Source organism: Myxine glutinosa, chromosome 1 (genome assembly GCF_964187855.1).
Source record: "Myxine glutinosa chromosome 1, kmMyxGlut1.1, whole genome shotgun sequence".
NCBI classification, from domain to species: domain Eukaryota; kingdom Metazoa; phylum Chordata; class Myxini; order Myxiniformes; family Myxinidae; genus Myxine; species Myxine glutinosa.
The window spans coordinates 407,203,179-407,225,037 of NC_136261.1; the positions used below are offsets into that span (position 1 = coordinate 407,203,179).

At 46.2% G+C, this 21,859-nt stretch overlaps 1 protein-coding gene across 1 annotated transcript in view; it reads left to right on the forward strand.

Annotated features, from left to right (window-relative positions):
- LOC137419780 (NACHT, LRR and PYD domains-containing protein 12-like) overlaps positions 1–21,859 on the forward strand; it is a 294,580-nt gene that overhangs the window by 193,742 nt on the left and 78,979 nt on the right. Inside the window, exons 14-17 of the mRNA XM_078770462.1 lie at positions 2,362–2,445; positions 10,400–10,480; positions 16,996–17,079; positions 18,977–19,054. Of these exons, the coding sequence (XP_078626588.1) occupies positions 2,362–2,445; positions 10,400–10,480; positions 16,996–17,079; positions 18,977–19,054 (327 nt within the window). The remainder of the gene's footprint in view (positions 1–2,361; positions 2,446–10,399; positions 10,481–16,995; positions 17,080–18,976; positions 19,055–21,859) is intronic.

The following is a 21,859-nucleotide window of genomic DNA, read 5'->3' on the forward strand; positions in this document are numbered from 1 at the left end:
TTGGCTTTTAGCTCGGCCTCCCGGGGAAAGTACAATAGATTTGCTGGCCTTTGGGTTTTTGATCACAACCCCTTAACCTTCATTCAAGAGAAACCAGAAGTAAAAATCAGAGGGGCAGGGACAATGTCATTGCTGACGCTTGGTCCAGAGGGAATTATCTTTGGAAAGCTCTGGGGGTTGTGTAAAATGTTGTTGTTTTATTTTTTGGGAAACATTGATTACTTGTGTTGGTTTCAAGAATTTGCCGACAAGGAAATTTTTCGCGGTGTTCAAACTTTCTTTCTTGAGGGGGGGAAGTGTTACGGATTCGGCCCTCATTATGATTGTTGTTATCATTGTTGGTTCTAGATATTATGCTTATTGTGACTTAAGGGAAAGGGGTGTTGTGGTTAAAAGATTTAAAAGCGCTCCTGGTAAAATGTGGCCGGAAATCCGGATCGTGACCGGAAGAGGTGGAGCGAGGAAGAAAGAGGCAGGAGGAGATCGAAAGGAGACGTGTTTGTTGAAGCTCCAGACCGAGCGTTTGATGTACAGTGCGAGTGAACTTTGCATCCTTGAAGGGAAGTTCGGGCGATAAGAAATCTCGCCGGAGTGTGTGGAGCCTGTGTCGTCGGGTATTCTCATTGAGGTTCCAGAGGATCCGGGCCTCAAAGCCTGGGTTGGAGGGAAAGCCGTCCGCCATCTTCGCCACGCGAGCAACCTGCAGTGAACAGGTTTTTGTCGTGTCGGCTGGGCATTATTCCCCGGTGGTTTGCCGGGGTCGGCTGTGCCAGAAAGGGGCACGTGAGAATTATACGGAGGCTCGCGGATTGAATCGCAACGTGTACGTTGGAGCACGTCTTTGTGAGGTTCCTTTCCACCGCTGTGTTGCTGGGTGCGGAACAACATGACCTCGAGGTCGTCTCGCTCGCCTACGCCCCAATTGACCATTGGGCCTTGACTCCCCGATCGCGGGAGTGCACAGAGACATTGGGACTTCGTTGTGGAGGGGTGCAGAGACATTGGGGAGGTGCCGTGAGTGTGGGGTTAAGGGGCTTGACAATGATATCATCATAAGATTTGAAAGTAGGGGTGATTGCCCCCATTGTTGTATGGCTCTTTGTGTGTGATTTATAATATATTATTGTTTGTTTATAACCTGGTGTGGTTGCATTATTGATTTGACTGTTTCATTTGCTGGTTCCATTGAGGTCATTATTTGCTGGATTTCAACCAAGGATAACACATCTTTCTGCCGGGGACCCTCTCGGGGACCGGAGGTCCACCGAGACCAGAGGTAGGGGGTGGACCCCGTAACAAGAGGGACTGGATTATAATCTCATAATTATGTAATTGTTTATGGAGATGGGACTGGGTTATAATCCCATAATTATGTAATTGTTTACGGAGATGGGACTGGGTTATAATCCCATAATTATACAATTGTTCATGGAGAGGAACTGGGTTATATTCCCATTATTAGATAATTGTTCATGGAGAGGGACTGAGTTATAATCCCATAATTATATAATTGTTTATGGAGAGGGACTGCATTATAATCTCATAATTATAGAATTGTTTATGGAGAGGGACTGGGTTATAATCCCATAAATATATAATTGTTCATGGAGAGGGACTGGGTTATAATCCCATAATTATATAATTGTTTATGGAGAGGGACTGGATTATAATCCCATAATTATATAATTGTTTATGGAAAGGGACTGGGTTATAATCCCATAATTATATAATTGTTTATAGAGAGGGACTGGATTATAATCCCATAATTATAAAATTATTTATGGCGAGGGACTGGGTTATAATCCCATAATTATATAATTGTTTATGGAGAGGGACTGGGTTATAATCCCATAATTCTAAAATTATTTATGGCGAGGGACTGGGTTATAATCCCATAATTATATAATTGTTTATGGAGAGGGACTGGGTTATAATCCCATAATTATAAAATTATTTATGGAGAGGGACTGGGTTATAATCCCATAATTATATAATTGTTTATGGAGAGGTACTGAATTATAATCCAATAATTGTTTATGGGTAGGGACTGGGTTATAATCCCATAATTATATAATTGTTTATGGAGAGGGACTGCGTTATAATCCCATAATTATATAATTGTTTATGGAGTGGTTCTAGGTTATAATCCCATAAATATAGAATTGTTTATGGAGAGGGACTGGGTTATTTTCCCACAATTCCATAATTGTTTTTGGAGATGTACTGGGTTATAATCCCATAATTGTATGGTATTAATGTGATTTTAAAGCACAACTATTGAAATGGTGAAAGTATCCCCAAAGTTCTCCATGTTAATATAATGTTAACCTCAGGGTTTTTCTTTCCCCCCTTTACTATCAGATTGAATGGGAATCCCATCGGTGATGAGGGCCTGGAGAGTTTAATGGAAGGTCTGAAATCCTCCAAAAAGTTACAAACCCTCAGGTGAGTATGATGGGGAATTGTTTTGGGACATGTAATATATTGAAGTCATAAATCCTGATTGTGCTCCTTGACGATCTTAGGTGAACCTTGACTTCCAATATTCTCTCTCTAATGTACCATACTCTTCACTCCTTCCCAGCAGTAGTTTGTAGTGCAGGAATTTGTAATTTGTTGATGGTGCCGCTGATAGCTCGCCTATTCTTCGTGAAGGGCGCCGTGGAGTCTTTAGCGTCCACCAACTAATTTCGGGTAAACCAGAGGGACAGCCCACACTGATGAATCCTCCGACCTGTGAAACACCAGCATGGCGGTTATAGCTTGTTTGGGATTATAACCCAGCCTCGACAGCTTAGAGGAGAGATTGTGCGTACATCGAGGTAATCCTGCCAGCCCACCTCCATTATTAACCTTTGGATGAATTTTGTACTTTGCTTGTGCTCAGAGATGGTAATGAAAGGCACACCCAGCCCTATGTAGGGGCTCATTGGGGTGAATGAAGAGAGGAGAACGGCACTTGGTGGAGCCCATACCTCCACCAGGCTAAACAGGTTACGTTTTGTGTGCCACTGATAGGCCGAGTCTGGATTCAGATCTGAACCAGAATCAAATTGGCTTGTTCTTGTCACCTAACCAACTCTCATCCACATAGTTTTGTCATTACTCATCCACTTCTTGAAATATCATGGAATTAAGGAATATATTGGATTTAAGGAAAAACTTTTAAAATCTTATTCGCTGAAACCGGTGAACCGATCGATGTGAAATGTTAAACATAGCATCGACTACCCATGCGGAAACTTTTTTGATAATGATGATGTCATCCGTCACATGATTTGACAGCAATATTGGATTGAAGGATTTTTTTTTTTTTAATATCCTTCTCTGAAATTGTCCAACCAATCGATGCAAAACTTTAAATATATGATCACGTACCAATGGGAGAAAAAGTTTGAAAAGTATGAATTCATCAGTCACGTGGTTTGGCCACCCTATTTAATTGACAAAAAAACTTTTCAAAATCCTCTCCTCTGAAACTGCTTAACCGAACGATATGAAACTTTAAACATACTAGGGCATGCCCGTACTATATATAAGCTAGGACGTGCCCGTACGTGGGTGCCCGTTCCTTGCCAAAAAAAAAAAAAAAAAAAATTTGTGTAGGGGTGTGTGTGTGTAAACATCCTAGGGCGTGCCCGTACGTGGGTGCAAAAAAACATGCGTGCAAACAACAACAACAAAAAAAAACTTTGAAACCACGTGGCAGTAACGACCACAGAACCCCCCCCCCCCTCTATTTACATGAATGGTTTGGTCCATTCGCAACGACCACAGAACCCCCCCCTCTATTTACATGCAATGGTTTGGTCCAAAGCGAACGGTTTGGTCCATTCGATGTGATTCGATGATTCGATGTGAATGGTTTGGTCCATTCGCAACGACCACAGAACCCCCCCCTCTATTTACATGAATGGTTTGGTCCATTCGCAAAGCCAAAGCGAACGACCACAGAACCCCCCCCTCTATTTACATGAATGGTTTGGTCCATTCGCAAAGCCAAAGCGAACGACCACAGAACCCCCCCCCCCCCCCCCCCCTCTATTTACATGAATGGTTTGGTCCATTCGCAACGCCAAAGCGAACGGCGAACGGCTAAATCGCCATAGCTCGGTAAGTACTTGTCCGATTAATTTCAAACCTTGAAAAGGCACATCCTCGGGTCCCCAGCAATATACCTGGCAAGTTTCAAGTATATCGGACCCGTGGTTGTCGAGAAACAGCGGTCACAGACACACAGACACACAGACACACAGAGATTGCTGGAATTATAGATAGATAATTGAGTACCCATGGCAATGAAACATACGGTATTGAAGTCTAAATACAACTCACGCTGTATCAACAACACCGAAGGTCCCGACCTGGCTGGAAGCTGATCATTACTTCTCGCCGTTATAGTTATAATAATAATAATAATAATAATAATACTCGGTTTATTTAGCGCATGGTGATAATTTAATATTCTCGACACGCTTTACGAATAAAAGCAATCAAAAATCAATTAAAATTAACAATATTCACACTTACCAACATTTATTCCAGTAAAACAAAACTAGTACAGTAACATGAAGATTATGATCAAGTTTTGTTGAAAAGAATTGTTTTGAGCAATGTTTTTCAAAATTTGTAGACTGGATGCTTGACGGATTATGTAGAGGGAGGGAATTCCGAAGAGTTGGAGCCACTACTTCAAATGCTCAGTCACCATAGCAACGAGTTGAGACTTTTCAAACACTGAGAAGGGATTTACCTGTAGATGTCAAGGTGCGTGCAGGTACATAAGGTTAATCAAGCTCATTATGTATGCCGGGATCATGTTGTTTTGTGCTTTATAGGTGTGTACAAGGATCTTGAAAACGATTCTATATTCAATGAAAACCCAGTGGAGGGTTTTTAGGGTTTGTGAGATATGTTGGCTTCTTGGAACTTTCTCAATAATTTGAGCAGCAGTGTTTGGTACACGTTGTAGCTGATGGACGTGAGATTGTGGCAGACCATAGCACAGACTGGTACAGGCATCTAATTGACTAGCAACAAACGAGTGTAGCTTGCTTCGTAAGATAGTTCCGAATCTGCCCAACGCATCTAAATGCTACATTGGCAGAACAAAAGCATTCTTAATTTGTTCTTTCATGATTAGATGATAATTATCCATGACTGTACCAAGGTTTTTTGCATGGACAATGGGAGATACGTCGACATCGCTAACCACCACGGTCAGTGCATGAGGCACTGCCAGGAACTTTGATGATAAATTAATGATTTCCGATTTAAAACAAACTTACGTTAAAGGATTCTAAGTCACCCAAAGGTGAACATCAGCGATGCATGCATCGAGTCGATCCAGTGAAACCTCACGTTCAGATGGTTTATAGCTGTGTATCATCTGCTTAGACAATTGATTGTATGTCATGAGCAGTTATGATATCAGCAATTGGGGCACTGTGCATCATGGAAACAAAAAAAACGAGCAATCAGGGATTGCAAACCCTCGCCAGGATGTATTTTCAGTGATTTTTAAGGCTTTTGTGTTAAAACAAATATGGCGGCCGAACCACGTGACAGATGACGTAATTTTTTTTTTTTCTGAACTCATGTATTCCAAGATTATGCTCAATAAATTTAATCTTGATCGGATGAAGTTTCGTACTTGTCGAATTATGACGTCATAATGGAGGCACCTATGACATCATCATTAACATATTTTATTCGACATGGAGAGTTCTTTACAATGAGCCATGTTTCCATTTTTTCTATTCAGCGCTTTCTGAGATATGGAGGTGCAAAGTTTTTAGATTTTTCCAAGATGACGGCTGAACCACGTGACCTATGACGTCATAATTATTATGATAAAAATTATACAGGTGGAGTTGCACCTATGGTGAAAATTTCCTGTCAATCGGACCAACGGTTGCAGAGAAAATCACATTTACTCTGTGCGGACAAACCACCAGTGAAAAATCGGTCAGACACCGAGGACTTGCCAGAATGTACTTTTTATTGGCCATTTTGGACAAATATGGCGGCTAAACCATGTGACCGATGACGTCATCATTATTTGTTTTCTAAACCAATTTATTCCTAGATTATGCTCAAGAAATTTCATCTTGATCGGATTAAGTTTTGTACTTGTTGAATTATGACATCATAATGGAGGCAGCTATGACATCATCATTAACATATTTTATTCCCCATGGAGAGTTCTTCACAATGAGCCATGTCAATTTTTTCTATTCAGCACTTTCGGAGATATAGAGGTGCAAAGTTTTTCGGTTTTTCCAAGATGGCGGCCGAACCACTTGACCGATGACGTCATCATTATTTGTTTTCTAAACTAATTTATTCCTTGATGATGCTCAAGAAATTTCATCTTGATCGGATGAAGTTTTGAACTTGTCGAATTATGACGTCATAATGGAGGAACCTATGACATCGTCATTAACATATTTTATTCCCCATGGAGAGTGCTTTACAATGAGCCATGTCTCAATTTTTTCTATTCAGCACTTTCGGAGATATAGAGGTGCAACGTTTTTCGGTTTTTCCAAGATGGCGGCCGAACCACGTGACAGGTGACGTCATCAATTGGGCACAGTCTATTCCAGGGCAAGACAAATATGTGTGTAAACTTTGGTGTTTATACGTGCAACGGTGTAGACATTGTGCTGCGCATAGACATACAAACAGACAGACAGACAAACCAACCGATCAACATACTTGCCGGAATCTTTTCCGGCAAGTAATGAAAAATTGGTCAGAGACCAAGGAGTAGCCGGAATATACTTTTTTTTTATCGGCCATTTTGGACAAATATGGCGGCCAAACCATGTGACCGATGACATCATCATTATTTGTTTACTATCATCTATTTTGTCATCATTACCTAAACTAATTTGTTTCTAGATTATGCTCAAGAAATTTCATCTTGATCGGATGAAGTTTTGTACTTGTCGAATTATGATGTCATAATGGACGCACCTATGACATCATCATTAACGTATTTTATTCCGTATGGAGAGTTCTTTACAATGAGCCATGTCGCCATTTTTTCTATTCAGCACTTTCGGAGATATAGAGGTGCAAAGTTTTTCGGTTTTTCCAAGATGGCGGCCGAACCACGAGACCGATGCCATCATCAATTGGGCACAGTCTATTCCAGGGCAAGACAAATATGTGTGTAAAATTTGGTGATTCTATGTGCAAGGGTGTCGACGTAGTGTTGCGCACAGACAGACAAACAGACAGACAAACCAACCGATCAACATACTTGCTGGAACCTTTTCCGGCAAGTAACAAACCAACCGATCAACATACTTGCCGGATTATTTTCCAGCAAGTAACGAACAGACAAACAAACGGACTGAAAAGTAATTCCCTCTCCTCTGGCAAGGGTAATAATCGGTCCCATAACCAACCCTTGGGCTGCACCACAGTTGGCATGGTATAGATCTGAATTGATCTCCTCTATTCTAACGGCATGTGTTATATTCTCCAAATAAGAGGAAAACCACCGTAGAGCTTTGCCAGTGAAACAAACATGCTTGGACAGTCTCCGCAGCAGTATCCGATGGTCTATTGTATCGAATGCTGCGCTGAAGTCAAGAAGTATAGGGACAACTTATTTGCGGCCATCTCGGGCTAACAGTAAGTCACTCTGCACCTTGAGGACGGCTGTCTCAACAGAATGATTTACAGGCGGACCCCACTATTCGCAGATTCCGTGTGTTCTCGCGGGTGATAAAATGCGACCTGTTTCTCTATTTGTGGCCGTGTTTCGCAAAATCACGGTTTTTTCCCCCTATCATTCTGCAAATTAGCGGTTTTTCAGGGGCATGGAAACAATGCCGCGGCATACATTCATGTGATTGTCATCGACCTTCATGGATTATCGTCGACATTCTCTGGATTTGTCTCACCCATTCGCGGATTTTGCCTCACCATTCATGGATTTTGCCTCGCCATTCGTAGATTTTGCCTCGCCATTCGTGGATTTTGTCTCGCTGTTCGTGGATTTTGCCTTGCCATTCATGGATTTTGCCTCGCCATTCATGGATTTTGCCTCGCCATTCGTGGATTTTGCCTCGCCATTCATGGTTTGGTCCTCTCTATTTGCGGATTTTCACGACTCGAGAACTTATCCCCCCCTTTTTCCATTGAAACAATGCCCTGCTATTCGCAGTTTCACTATTCGCGGATTTTCCAGGAACGTATCCCCCTGTGAATAGTGGGGCCCGAGGGTACTCTATATTGTACCGAGTCCTGGGCTATAAATTGTTGACATTCAAATACTCCTTGATTTGACCAGCTGCTGCCCTTTCAACTAGCTGGGCACAGTCTATTCCAGGGCAAGACAAATATGTTACATGGGTAGGAGTAGATGTTGGGCGATAGCTACTGAGCTCCTCATGTGGGAGGCTGTTATTCTTCGGTTGAGGGGTCACAATGGCACATTTAATCAAAACGGAGACTTCCCCTGTTTGCAGACGAGTCCTGATTATCATCGTAAAGGCAGGGAGGAGAACACAAGTGCACTTTTCCAATAATGACGTTGGTAGGATGAGGGAGACACAGCCTTGATGATGTTGATAACTTCATCTTCCGTGACAGTATCAAACTCCTCCATGGATGCTTCACTGACAAGTTTTCATTTACTTGCTGATTGAGTTTGTCTCATTGAAGTCGGATCTTCTGTTCGAGGAAGTCACCAAAGGAGATGGCTAACTGTTGAGGACACTCGTATTGGGGTAGAATCATTTTAGGGGCTGGTGAAGACAAAGACTTTACCACTCGAAAAAGACTCTGTTGGTCAGATGTTTATCTTTCGCAGAAAATAATCAGCCTTTTTTAAAATACTTGGGTGAAGGCTCATTATAGAGCTGACACGCACACACACACATACACACACACACACACACACACACTGACCTCCTGAAGAGACAAACACTTAACACAGCCACTAAGCTTAGGGGAAGTGCCGTCATTACTGTCACTTCCTGGGATACTCTGGGTACCAGTGACATCATAACAATGGCGCCACTTTTCTCACCGTACTCAGCGGGGCATTTCCTCAAGAGGAATTTTCTCTTCCCCAGGATGCCGACCGATGGGGATTTATCCGTGCTCTATCTTTTTCAAGCAAGGAAGCAGCACGTACCATTTTTAAAATCTTTAGTATGACTTGAACCGGTCCAAACCGGATGGGGTTTTTTTTAGTAGTCACCATCTCCTTACTGGATGGACGTCGGCTCCCTTTGGGAGCTCATCCACCCTTTGCCAGGTGTTGTTTTTGGTCCTGGCAGGGTGTCACAGCCACCCTCCCCACTAGCAAAGCCAGTGAGGTGTGTCGGTTTAGTCGCCGACAACCCGACCATGCGGCAGGTAGCACTGGGTTCCATGTCACCAGTGGCAGGCCCAAAAGACTGACCTGACTGACCGTTGTGAGATGAAGTAGTTTATTGTACGCCTTACATTGACTTTGGTATGTCTCCTTATGAACCTAAAGACCTGATTTCAGGGCGAACTGTTCAGTTTTCCTTCGATCCTGCTTGGCTTTTCGAAGACATCCGAATACCATGGAGCATGAGGTCTAAGTACGACTTCTTTATTCAATAGCAGAGCTTGTCGTCATCTCGGATTCTATGGAGCTCGGTGTTATAAAGGGTTGCAAGGTGTACTAAACTGTTCGGTGAATCAACGAGAAGTCTCGATGTCAAGATATCCTGCTGGAAATTGACAAAACTGATGTCCCTCAGCTTATGGGTTGTAATAGGGTGACATATGGGATTGGGACGTGCGGTAAAGAAGCGACACTCAATTGCCATGTGATCAAATGGCAAGGATGAGTATGTTGGAACTTCAGACACGAAACGGTCTTCCACTCGTGATATGATGAGATTGAGTGTGTGTCCGCTGTCATTATTATTGCTTAACCCAATAATCTGAGTGAGTACATGAAGATCCCTGATAAAATATAAAATAAAATAATTATGATGGTAATTGGTGATAAAACTGGACAAACGTGCCTTGAAACTACAAAATAAAGATTCAATCAGTAAAACTTAACCTGCTCGGAATGTACCATTCGGGACAAACTTTCAAAGTTTACAAATAAACCCTCCCAGGGATACCCGGCTTCCCATATTACCTGCTCGATGAAATGTTTTATTTATTTATTTTTTGCACAAACTTCTGTTTCCATGATTCAGGGGGCGATGTCTCATGAAAAGGGAGTTTGTACTCTTATCTGGCATGTGACCTCAGGCTGTTCATTTTGAGGTTATTTAATTACCCCTTAACCCGGAACAAAGAACCTGCCAATATAACTTGTTAATCTACAACTTTCTCCTGAATGGTTCTTTGTTTCATTTCGTAAAGTTTAAAAAAAATCTCTTCACAGGTTAGGTTACTGCCACCTGAACACCAAGTCTGGGCCTGCCCTGAGTGGCCTGAAGGACATCCTCAACTTGGAGGATCTTGAGTGAGTCCTGAACTGTTATGGAGGATTTTGCTCTTCTTCTCTTTCACTGAATACGGATTTGTAAATTTCCATCACAGAATTTAAAATAAAACTCCATTTTAACACAATTCAAGATTTAATGGAGACAAATCCAACACTTCCTGTGTTCATATAATTATATAATTATTTCTGGAGAAGGACTGTGCTATAATCCCATAATTATATAATTGTTTATGCAGAGGGACTGGATTATAATCCCATTATTACAAAATTGTTTATGGAGAGGAAGTGGGTTATAATCCCAAAATTATATAATTGAGTATGGAGAGGGAGTGGGTCATAATCCCATAATTATATAATTGCTTATTGAGAGGGACTGGTTTATAATCCCATAATTACATAATTGTTTAAGGATTGGGAATATTGGGATCTTCACCCTCTCTTTTGCTCAAGGTCATCTGCCATCTGCTTGGAAATCAGCCAACATCACCGCTTTACACAAAAAATGGGCAAAAACAGATCCTAGCAACTACAGACCAATCAGCCTTCTCCCAATTATCAGCAAAGTCATGGAATCCATCATTGCTTCGGATATGAAATCTTTCCTCTTCTCCAATGGCTTGATCTCTGATCATCAATTTGGTTTCAGACCTGGTCACTCTACTCTGGACATGCTGCTTCTGCTGTCTCAACAATGGATGGAGGTCCTCAATGCCAAACAGGAAATTAGAGCTGTCTCCCTTGACATAGCACGTGCCTTCGATACGGTCTGGCACCCCGCTCTGCTCACCAAACTCTCGTCCTTTGGTATCCATGGAAATCTCCACGCATGGCTGGCGGGCTTCCTCTCTAGTCGTAGTCAACGTGTGGCCCTGAATGGGTTTCTCTCATTTCCTCTTCCTGTTCAGGCTGGAGTTCCTCAAGGCAGTGTTCTGGGCCCTGTGCTGTTTCTGGTCTTCATCAATGATCTCTCCGACTCTCTTGAAAATCCTCTCCATCACTTTGCTGATGACTCCACTCTCTGCCGCTCCATTCCTCATCCCTCAGATCGGCAGTCTGCAGCCTCATCACTCTCTGCAGACCTGGACAAAATCACAGACTGGGCAAACAATTGGAACATGTCTTTCAATCCTGACAAATCTCACACTCTTACGATGTCTCTCTGAAAAGACCGGCTGGACAACCCTCCCATCCACTTTCTGAATAATCCTCTCCAAGACGTTCTGTCACTCAAGCTTTTGGCTCTCACCATCCGCCATGATCTTTCCTGGGAAAACCACATTTCAAATCTGGCCTCCAAAGCCAGTCGCCGACTGGGCATCCTCCGTCGTGCGAAGTCCTTCCTCGTGTTACGGATTCCGGATTTATGTGAATTACTATTCAGGTCATTGCTTATTAATGTTTATTCTATTAAAGGTTGTTGTGGTTAAATGGTTAGAAGCGCTCCTGATAACAGGAGGCCGGAAACGGGAGGGTGAACCGGAAGAAGAAAAAGACAAGGTCGGGAGAGAAGCGGCCATCTTGATCCTCGACCAGCTCCGACGCGAGCCAAGTCGATCTTTATCTGCTTTGGAACGCTGCGTTTGAAAAGCCCGTCTGGCGAGAGGAGTTACCTGTGCGGGGTGATTGCCTGTTACGTGTCAGGTTGCCGTGGGTTTCTGGAAGGAACCAAGCGTCCGGCACTGTTCGCCTCGACGCCTACGAGTGCGTGTACGGGTCGCACCTTGGGCCTCGCGTGCTTTGCGAGCCGTTCACAGCCCAGAGGCCGCGATCACGGGCTCCGACCTCGGTGGCGTCCCGAGGAGGTGTCCGCTGCAGCAGCTGTTCCTGGTACGTGACGTGCACGTTTGGAGCACGTCAGCCAGGGGTCCGTTCAACCGCCCGTGTGCGGAGAAGTCGACCTTCACCTTGGTCTGGAGGGGCCCGGAGACATTGTGAGGGACAGTGACTATTGAGGGTGTCGTGAGTGGGGCAAGGGGGGAAATATATGAGATGGCCATCTTAGTAATATTGTTGATTGATTGTTGTTGATTGATTGGGAATATATTATTGATTAATCCGGATCCTTGGTGTGGGGTTTCTTATTGACTGGAATTCATATTGATTGCGTTACGAAAGCGTATAAATCATATATCTTTCTGGCGGGGTTCCTCTCATGGTCCGGGGGTCACCGAGACCAGGTAGTCACCGGGAGGACCACGTAACAGAATTGGGGGCTCGTCCAATTGAATTCCGGGATCTAAAATTGTATAAAATAATAAAATAATATTTTTATTAATTAAAATTAATTAATTAATTATTAATTGGTAAATTTTTGGGAAATTGTGGTAAAGTCTTGGGTGAAGGTTAACAGGTGTTAACGATAGTCACCATGGCGTTTGTGGCACAGAACTTTGCGGTAACCCCGAGTGAGGCACAGTTCCGAGCGTTACTAAAATCGGACCTCTTGAAATTGGCCAAACATTTTAACTTGGAGGTCCGAACTAATTTGAGGAAGGCAGAGTTGCAGACCGCGGTGATACAATCTATGGTGGGATTAGGAACATGGGACGAGTTAGCCTGGGAGTGGCTACCCGAAGAACCAGAAGACGTTGAGCTCCGGAAACTGGAGTTGCAATTACGGAGCCAGGAACGGATCAAAGAAGAAGAAAGGAAAGCAGAAAAGGAAAGAGCAGAAGAAGAAAGGAAAGCAGAAAAGGAAAGAGCAGAAGAAGAAAGGAAAGCAGAAAAGGAAAGATCAGACGAGGAAAGGAAAGCAGAAGAGAGGAGAGAAGAGAAACAAGCAGAGGAAAGGAGAGTGGAACGAGAACTCCAGGAAAGGTTAGAAGGGAGAAAAGCAGAGGAGAGGAGAGCTGCAAGGGAACTCGAAGCAGAGGAGAGAAAAGCGGAAAGGGAATTAAAGGAACGTGACATGGCGCTTCAGCAAGAAATTAAATTCAAGGAGCTGGAGTTAATGAGAGAACGGGGAGAGGTACCACCCTTGCTGACTGGGCCGACACCTAGCCAGAACACCTGGGATATGGGCAGACATGTGAGGCTGGTTCCACCCTTCAGTGAAAAGGAAGTTGCTAAGTTTTTTTCCACACTTTGAGAAAGTGGCTCCACAGTTAAAATGGCCGGAGGAGGCCTGGACCATACTAGTGCAAAGTGTGCTGGTGGGTAAAGCTCAAGATATTTATTCGGCGCTACCAATGGACCAATGTGCAGATTATGAGGTATTGAAGAAGCACATTCTCAAAGCCTATGAGTTGGTTCCTGAAGCTTACCGGCAAAAATTCAGGAATGCCAGGAAGAGGGAGAGTGAGACCCATGTGGAGTTTGCCAGAGTGAAAGAAAACATGTTTGATCGGTGGTGTGAGTCAAAAGGAGTCGGGAAAGACTTCGAAGCATTGCGTGACTTGATCCTGGTGGAGGAATTTCAACAGTGTGTCCACGAGGACATCAAAGTGTACCTGCAGGAAAAGAAAGTACCAAAGTTGTGGGACGCAGCCACCATGGCAGATGATTATGCCTTAACACACCGGATAGGGGTCCACAAACCTAACTCCTCGCCTAGACTTCAGCAGGGGAGTTATGGAACACCCGGTGCGGAGAACGACAATACATGGCGGCGGCCTCGAGAGGATTATGGGGACAACTCGGATACCCCAACTGTTCGAAATCAGGGGGCTACGGGCCCAAGACAAACTTATTTCCCGGGGGGCTCGAGGCAGACCACGAGTTTTTCCTCCGGGCCTACTTGCGCCTTTTGCAAAAAACCTGGACACTTGATGTCCAGTTGTTACCTCATGAAAAGGGACAACCCAGAGCGGAGTCCGACTAGTACAACTCCGAATGCGATGGCAAACATAAGAAATCGCCCACAGAAGAGTTACCAACCATTTATTTATGAGGGGTTTGTCTCACTAGAGGGAGACTTGACTAACCCAAGACCTGTTCGGGTATTGAGGGACACAGGGGCCCATCAATCCTTAATGCTTGAAGGCATTTTGCCATTGTCAAAGAGTACCGCAACTGGTGATAGTGTTCGGTTACAAGGGATCGGTGGCTGTGTTAGTGCCCCACTTCATGTCATCCATTTGGAATCCGATTTGGTGTCAGGACCGGTCACCGTCGGTTTACAAGCCACGCTTCCTGTAGAGGGAGTATCTGTGGTTATCGGGAATGATTTGGCCGGGGGTCAAGTTTATGGTAACCCGAGGGTTGGTAAAGAGCCCAGCAGGGAAAATAACACCACACCAGCTCGGGAGGGCGACCAAAGTACCAAGTTATTTGTAGGGGGACTGAACTTCAAAACAGAGGAAGAAGTTCTGACCTCTGTCTTCAACAGATATGGGCCGCTGGTGGAAGTGCGGTTGGTAAAAGACTGGGAAACGCAACAGTCAAGAGGGTTCGGCTTTGTCACGTTTGCAAGCCCAAAAGACGCCAGAGAGGCAGAGAAGAATTGGAATGGTAAGGATTTGGAGGGTCGGACCATAACAGTAGGGAAGGCATTTCGTAGGCATCGAGAGGTCTACAGAAGAGGACAACTTGGCGGTAGTTTTGGTGTCGGCAGCAGCCGATATTACTATGGCGGCTCCCAGAGTTACGGCATCCCCCGAAAGAATGAATGTCGGAGCACTGGTCGAGACGGAGACCGCCAGTCAGGTGACTACTGGGTCAAGTGGTCCCACCGTAACTGTTAGGAGTCCGGAGAAGTTGAAGCATTATATACTGCGGAGCCGCCGAGCCTGGGCTCCTACACGGACTAACCGTGAACACCACGTTCTTAAAGGCGTCCAGGTAGTGAACTTTCCTGCACGGACTAACCGTGAACTCCACGTTCTTAAAGGCGTCCATGTAATGAACTTTCCTCCCCGGGTTAACGGTGAACTCCACATTCCTTAAGGCGTCCATGTAGTGTATACTCAGCTTGGCCTCCCGAAAAAGTGCTATCGAGTTGTTTAACTTTGGGGTTTTGGTCACCACCCCTTAACCGGCATTCAAGAGAAACTAGAAGTGTTGACGCTTGGTCCAGAGTGAATTACCTTTGGAATCTCTGGGGGTTTTGTGAAATATAGTTGCTTTGTTTTTGAGATGTGATAATTGTGCCCAGGGCAACTGATGATTTGGGGTGTGAGTTATCTTGTTTGTTTATCAAATTTGGCCTGCAAAGAACGTTTTCGCTGGGTTCAAACTTTCTTTCTTGAAGGGGGGGAGTGTTACGGAATCCGGATTTATGTGAATTACTATTCAGGTCATTGCTTATTAATGTTTATTCTATTAAAGGTTGACCAGGTAGTCACCGGGAGGACCACGTCACACTTGGCACACCTGAGCTCCTCACCACATATAAGGCTTTCATCCGCAGCTCAATGGAATACTGTTCCCCCCTCTGGACTGGTGCTCCTGCCTCACACATAGCTCGTCTTCACGCTGTTGAAACCAATGCGTTCAGAATCATTGGAATCTCCCGCGATGAAGCTACCTCTGAGGGTCTTTCACTTACTCACCGCAGGCAGGTTGGTGGTATTTCTGTCTTCTACCGACTCCTCTCCGGCCTTGCTCCCCCAACTCACTCTGGGCTCTGGCCCCCAAATATTCCTACAGGTCGCACAAGATCTGCCTGCTGCAACCCTCTTATGGTTAAACTGCCAAAATCAAGACTCTCTGCTCACCTTCACTCCTTCATTCCTCTTTTCTCCCACCTCTGGAACAAACTCCCTCACTCTCTTCAATCCCACTCCTCCCTCCAGGTCTTTAAAACAGCTGTTCACCACCATCTCTTATCTTCCCCCATCCAAAACCTTGATCTTTTCTACCCCCGCTAATTTCACCCCAAATCCACTTTTTTGAAATACCAACTTCTTTCCTGGAAGTCCTTGGTGTCCTTGTGTTTGTACTTCTCCCAACTCCCCCCCCCCCCCCTTCCCACGCCGCCTCCCTCCAAGCCCTCTCCCTCCCACACATTCCCGATGTGCTTGCTCTCAAATGTTGTGTTTATGTGCTTCCCCTTCTCTCCCCATCTTGTCTACCGCTCCCCTTTTTATATACTTTGTTTGTTTGTCTGTTTGATTTGTTTGTGTGATAAATGTTAGCTCTTTCACGAGCCTCGATTCTGTATACAAAAAAAAGAAAAAAAAGGAGAGGGTATTGGATTGTAATCCCATAATTATATAATTGTTTATGGAGACGGACTGGATTATAATGCCATAATTATATAATTGTTTATGGAGACGGACTCGGTTATAATCCCATAATTATATCATTGTTTATGGAGTGGGACTGGGTTATAATCCCATAATTATATAATTGTTTATGGAGTGGGACTGGGTTATAATCCCATAATTATATCATTGTTTATGGAGTGGGACTGGGTTGTAATCCCATAATTATATAATTGTTTATGGAGGGGACTGGGTTATAATCCCATTATTATATGGTATTGATTTGATTTATAAACGTAGCTCTTGAAATGGTGTAAGTTTTCCCAAAACTCCATGTTGTTAATACAATGATAACCTCATGGTTTTTCTCTTTTCCTCCTTTAACATCAGCTTGAGTTTGAATCCCATCGGTGATGAGGGACTGGAGGGTTTGATGGAAGGTCTCAAATCCCAAACAAAGTTACGATTCCTCAGGTGAGTGGGAAAGGATTTGTTTTGGGAAATATAAGCATTGACGTCATAATCCTTGATTGTGATGTTTGACCTCCATTAGCAACCTTCAGTTGAACTTTGTGCTTTGCTTGTGCTTGGAGATGGGAATGGAAAGTACAGCCATTCCTATGTTGGGGATCATTGTGGTGAAAATGAGTGTGTGTGTACGTGTGTATGTATGTATGTATGTATGTTTGTATGTGTGTGCGTGTGTATGTATATGTGTGTGTATGTGTGTGTTTATATGTGTATGTGTGAGTGTATAAATATATATATGTGTGTGTGTGTGTGTGTGTGTGTGTATGTGTGTTTATATGTGTATGTGTGAGTGTATATATATGTGTGTGTGTGTGTGTGTGTGTGTGTGTGTGTGTGTGTGTGTGTGTGTGTGCGTGCGTGCATGTGTATATGTGTGTGTGTGTGTGTGTGTGTGTGTGTTTATATGTGTATGTGTGAGTGTATATGTGTGTGTGTGTGTGTGTGTGTGTGTGTGTGTGTGTGTTTATATGTGTATGTGTGAGTGTATAAATATATATATACGTATATGTGTGTGTGTGTGTGTGTGTGTGTGTGTGTGTGTGTTTGTGTGTGTGTGTGTGTGTGTGTGTGTGTGTGTGTGTGTGTGTGTGTGTGTGTGTGTGTTTTGCTGTAATTGGAGGATTTGGTGCAAAATTGATCTTCATTGGAAGAAGTGGAAATTTAGACTCATCAAGAGCACGTTTGGACCGTCATATTTGTGCTGCACCCTCAACATTTTATCAGTTACCGTATCTGCACATGACCATTTCAAATTGATCAAATCAATTGTTATCATTAAGTTTATCTTCATCTATTAATTAAGCGTCCCCCTAAAGCATATGGGAAGGCTTTTTGTTGTTGGTGGGATTGTTTCTGAAATTGGTGGCCGCAATTTTTAATGATACCACAGAGTTTCTCAGAGCACCAGGAGTATTAAACATCGATTTAGAAAATGACTTTTATTTATTAAAATTAAAAAAATTATTCCTGCACTCCCAACACGACATTTCCGAACTGTATCAATTTCCGAATTGTATCTCGGAGACAGCTCGTACTTTCCAAATGAAATTTTGCATCGATAATGTGAATATAAGTGTATGCAGGGTAACCAAAATATTTGACCTAATTTTAAGGTCATGACCTAATTATAGTCATTTTAACATTTCCACCACAATTCGACTAACGTTTGTCTGATCAGAGCAAAATTGCGCTCTTTAGATATCCTAGAGCAAGCCGCATTTATGCTTAATTTACATCATAATCGCACATGGTCCACCATCAACCCCTCTGGTGACGCTACCTGATTCCAGGATCACTGCTCACCTCCACTCATTCCTTCGTCTTTTTTCCCGCCTGTGAAAACAACTCCCATACTCTCTTCAATCTCATTTTTCCATCCACGTCTTCAAAACAGCTGTTCACCACCATCTTAGATCATCCCCAATTCAAAACCATGATCGTTTTTTTACCCCCGTTAAGACCACCCCATCCTCAGCCATCCTTCCAAACTTCCACATTTTTCCATCCTAAGAGTTTCCAGACTGTATCTATCTTGTCCACCCCATGTATCCTCTCCTTCCCCCCATTCTTCCCCACACCAATTTTTTGTCGAAGTCTCCTTCCATCTTGGCCTTCAATTCTACTTTTGTTGTTTCCCTCTCCCCTCTCTCTCTCTGTTGTTCCTTTTGTCCTGTTACATCCTGATCTGTTCAGTGTACTAGCTCTTCCATGGGCCTTGACCTTGCATACAAAAACAAACAAACCTGAAACAAACACCCTTCGAATAGAACTAGTTTATCTAGAAATTTCTATTGATGGTTTTTTGTTTCACTCCTTGGAGTTTTTTTTTATGTCTTCCCAGGTTGAGGGAATGCAACCTGAGCACCAAGTCTGGGCCTATCCTGAGGGACCTGAAGATCATCAACTTGGAGCATCTTGAGTGAGGCCTGATCTGTTATTGTGGTTTATGTTTTTCTTCACTTTCACTGGACACGGATTTGTGAATTTCCATCACAAGGTTTATAACTAAACTCCATTTGTAATGCAATTAGAGATTTCATGGAAACAAATCGAACACTTCCTGTGTTCATTTTGCACAAATTTGTCATCCCTTTATTTTGGCAGTGTATTGGCCAAACCCCGCTGCTTTGATTGCTCCCCCCCAAAAATAAAAACATGGCTTATGTACATGAAACAAAAGCATGCCTACTGCATATGTGCTCACTAATACATCATGATTTTACAACTCGTTTACTTAAAATTATGAATAGGACACTTCTGAAGACATCTTAGGTTTACCAGAAAAATCTACATGGTGGATGCATCAATTTTCTTCCTCACAGTTGTGGGTGGAGTCAAGCCAGCTCTCCAGCCAATGGGTTTTTGAAGGCTTCAGACGCATGCAGCTTCGTTATGTTTTTCATATATATTAAAGCGCGGCGTTACGCGCGCTGCTTGCGAGCAAGGAGGAAGCGGACAAGCGGTAACTTATAAGCGTCTTTATTTCAGGAGCTCACTGTAACACTGGCGCGCTCCGGGCTGCGCGCCCGGTGTATATCATGAGGCCACGCCTACCCCTCGGGCGTGGCCACCGCCCACTTGGTGCGCGGAATGATGTCACCACGCCAGTGGGCTTTTGTGTCCGCCACACGCGCCCCCCCAGAATTCCCGCGCACCTGGAGGGCCAGTTTGCGGGGCAGACGAATGACCCGGCCGAAGCGCCCCCTGGCGATCGGTGGCGTCCGGGGTGCAGGGATGCCAGGTGGGATGCCCCTGGCTGCCCCTGGGATGGGTGCAGGACCGGGGGGCGGCGTGGCGGCGGGGCTGGGCGGTGCCGGGGGTCCGCCCGCAGGGGGGCGGCCCCGACGTGGGGGTCGGGCCACTGGCGGTGGATGGTCCACGTCGAGGTGGGCCGGCTTGAGGCGGTCCACCGAAACGCGGTCAGGAGTACCGCCGATGTCCAGGGTGAAGTGCTTCGCCCCGGTCTCCAGCACGCGGAAAGGCCCGTCGTATGGGGGCCGCAGTGGTGTCCGGTGGGCATCGTGGTGGACGAAGACGTACTCTGCCGTGTGAAGCTCCGGGGCGACGTGCGTCGGTGGGTGCCCGTGGCATGCCGTTGGCACCGGGGCGAACCTCTGGGCGGTCTCTTGCAGAGCGGAGCGCTGCTGTGCCGCGGACCATGGTGCCGTGGAGTCGGGGAGGAACTCGCCCGGCACCCGCAGCGGTTGCCCGAAGACCAACTCCGCCGCGGATGCGCGCAGGTCCTCCTTGGGCGCCGTCCGGAGGCCCAGCAGGACCCAGGGGAGCCTGTCGACCCAGCCGCCGTCGCGGAGGGTGGCCCGGAGCGCGGCCTTCAATGAGCGGTGAAATCGCTCACACAGGCCGTTAGCCTGGGGGTGGTAGGCCATGGTTCGGTGCAGCTGGACCCCGAGCCCTTGCACGACCGCCCCCCAGAGCTCCGAGGTGAACTGGGGGCCACGGTCGGACGAGATGTCTGAGGGGGCGCCGAACCGGGCGACCCAGGTGGCGATGAAAGCCTGCGCGACATCGGCCGCCGTTGTCGACGCCAAGGGCACGGCCTCCGGCCACCGGGTGGTGCGGTCCACCATGGTGAGGACGTAGGTGAAACCCCGCGAGGGGGGCAGAGGTCCCACCAGGTCCACGTGGACGTGGTCAAACCGGCGTTCCGGCACCGTGAACGGGGCCAACGGGGCCTGGGTGTGCCGGTGCACCTTGGCGCGCTGGCACGCGAGGCACGTCCTGGCCCAGCCGCGGACGGCCTTCCGGAGGCCATGCCAGACGAACTTTTCGGCGATCAGCCTTTGGGAGGCCCTCGCGCCCGGTTGGGACAGGCCGTGGATGGCGTCAAACACCTGGCGCTGCCAGCCTGCGGGCACGATGGGGCAAGGACGCCCGAGGGAGACGTCGCACAAGAGGGCCGCGCCCGCGACGTCGAACGGCACCTCGGTGACGCGGAGGCCCGTGACGGCGGTCCGCAAGGCCTGGACATCGGGGTCAGCGGCCTGGTCCGCTGCCATCCGGGCATAGTCGATGCCGAGGTGGACTGCGTGAGCGACGGCCCGGGAAAGGCAATCCGCCACCGGGTTGTCCTTCCCCGCGACGTGCTGGATGTCCGTCGTGTACTAGGACACGGCCGAGAGGTGACGCTGCTGCCGGGCCGACCACGGCTCGGTGACCTTGCCCATCGCGAAGATCAGCGGCTTGTGGTCGACGAAGGCAGTGAACGCACGGCCCTCGAGCAGATGGCGGAAGTGCCTGACCGCCAAGTGAAGCCCGAGCAACTCGCGGTCGAAGGTACTGTAACGGCGTTCGGGCGGGCGAAGCTGCCGGCTAAAGAACGCCAGCGGTTGCCAAGCTCCACGCACCCATTGCTCGTGCACCGGGCCCACCGCGTAGTCCGAGGCATCGGTGGTGAGGGCGATCGGTGCATCGGGCGCCGGGTGCGCAAGCATGGTGGCGTTAGCCAAGGCGAGCTTCGCGCCCGTGAATGCCGTGTCCATCTGCTCGGTCCAGGTAACGTCGCCTTTGCCCGGCTTACCTCGGAGAGCTTCGTGCAGGGGGCGCAGGAGCTGGGCGATACGGGGCAGGAACCGATGGTAAAAGTTCACCATGCCCAGGAACTCCTGCAGCCCTCTGATCGTGCGGGGGCGCGGAAACCCCTTCACCGCCTCCACCTTGGCCGGCAGGGGGACGGCTCCGTGCCTGGTGACACGGTGCCCCAGAA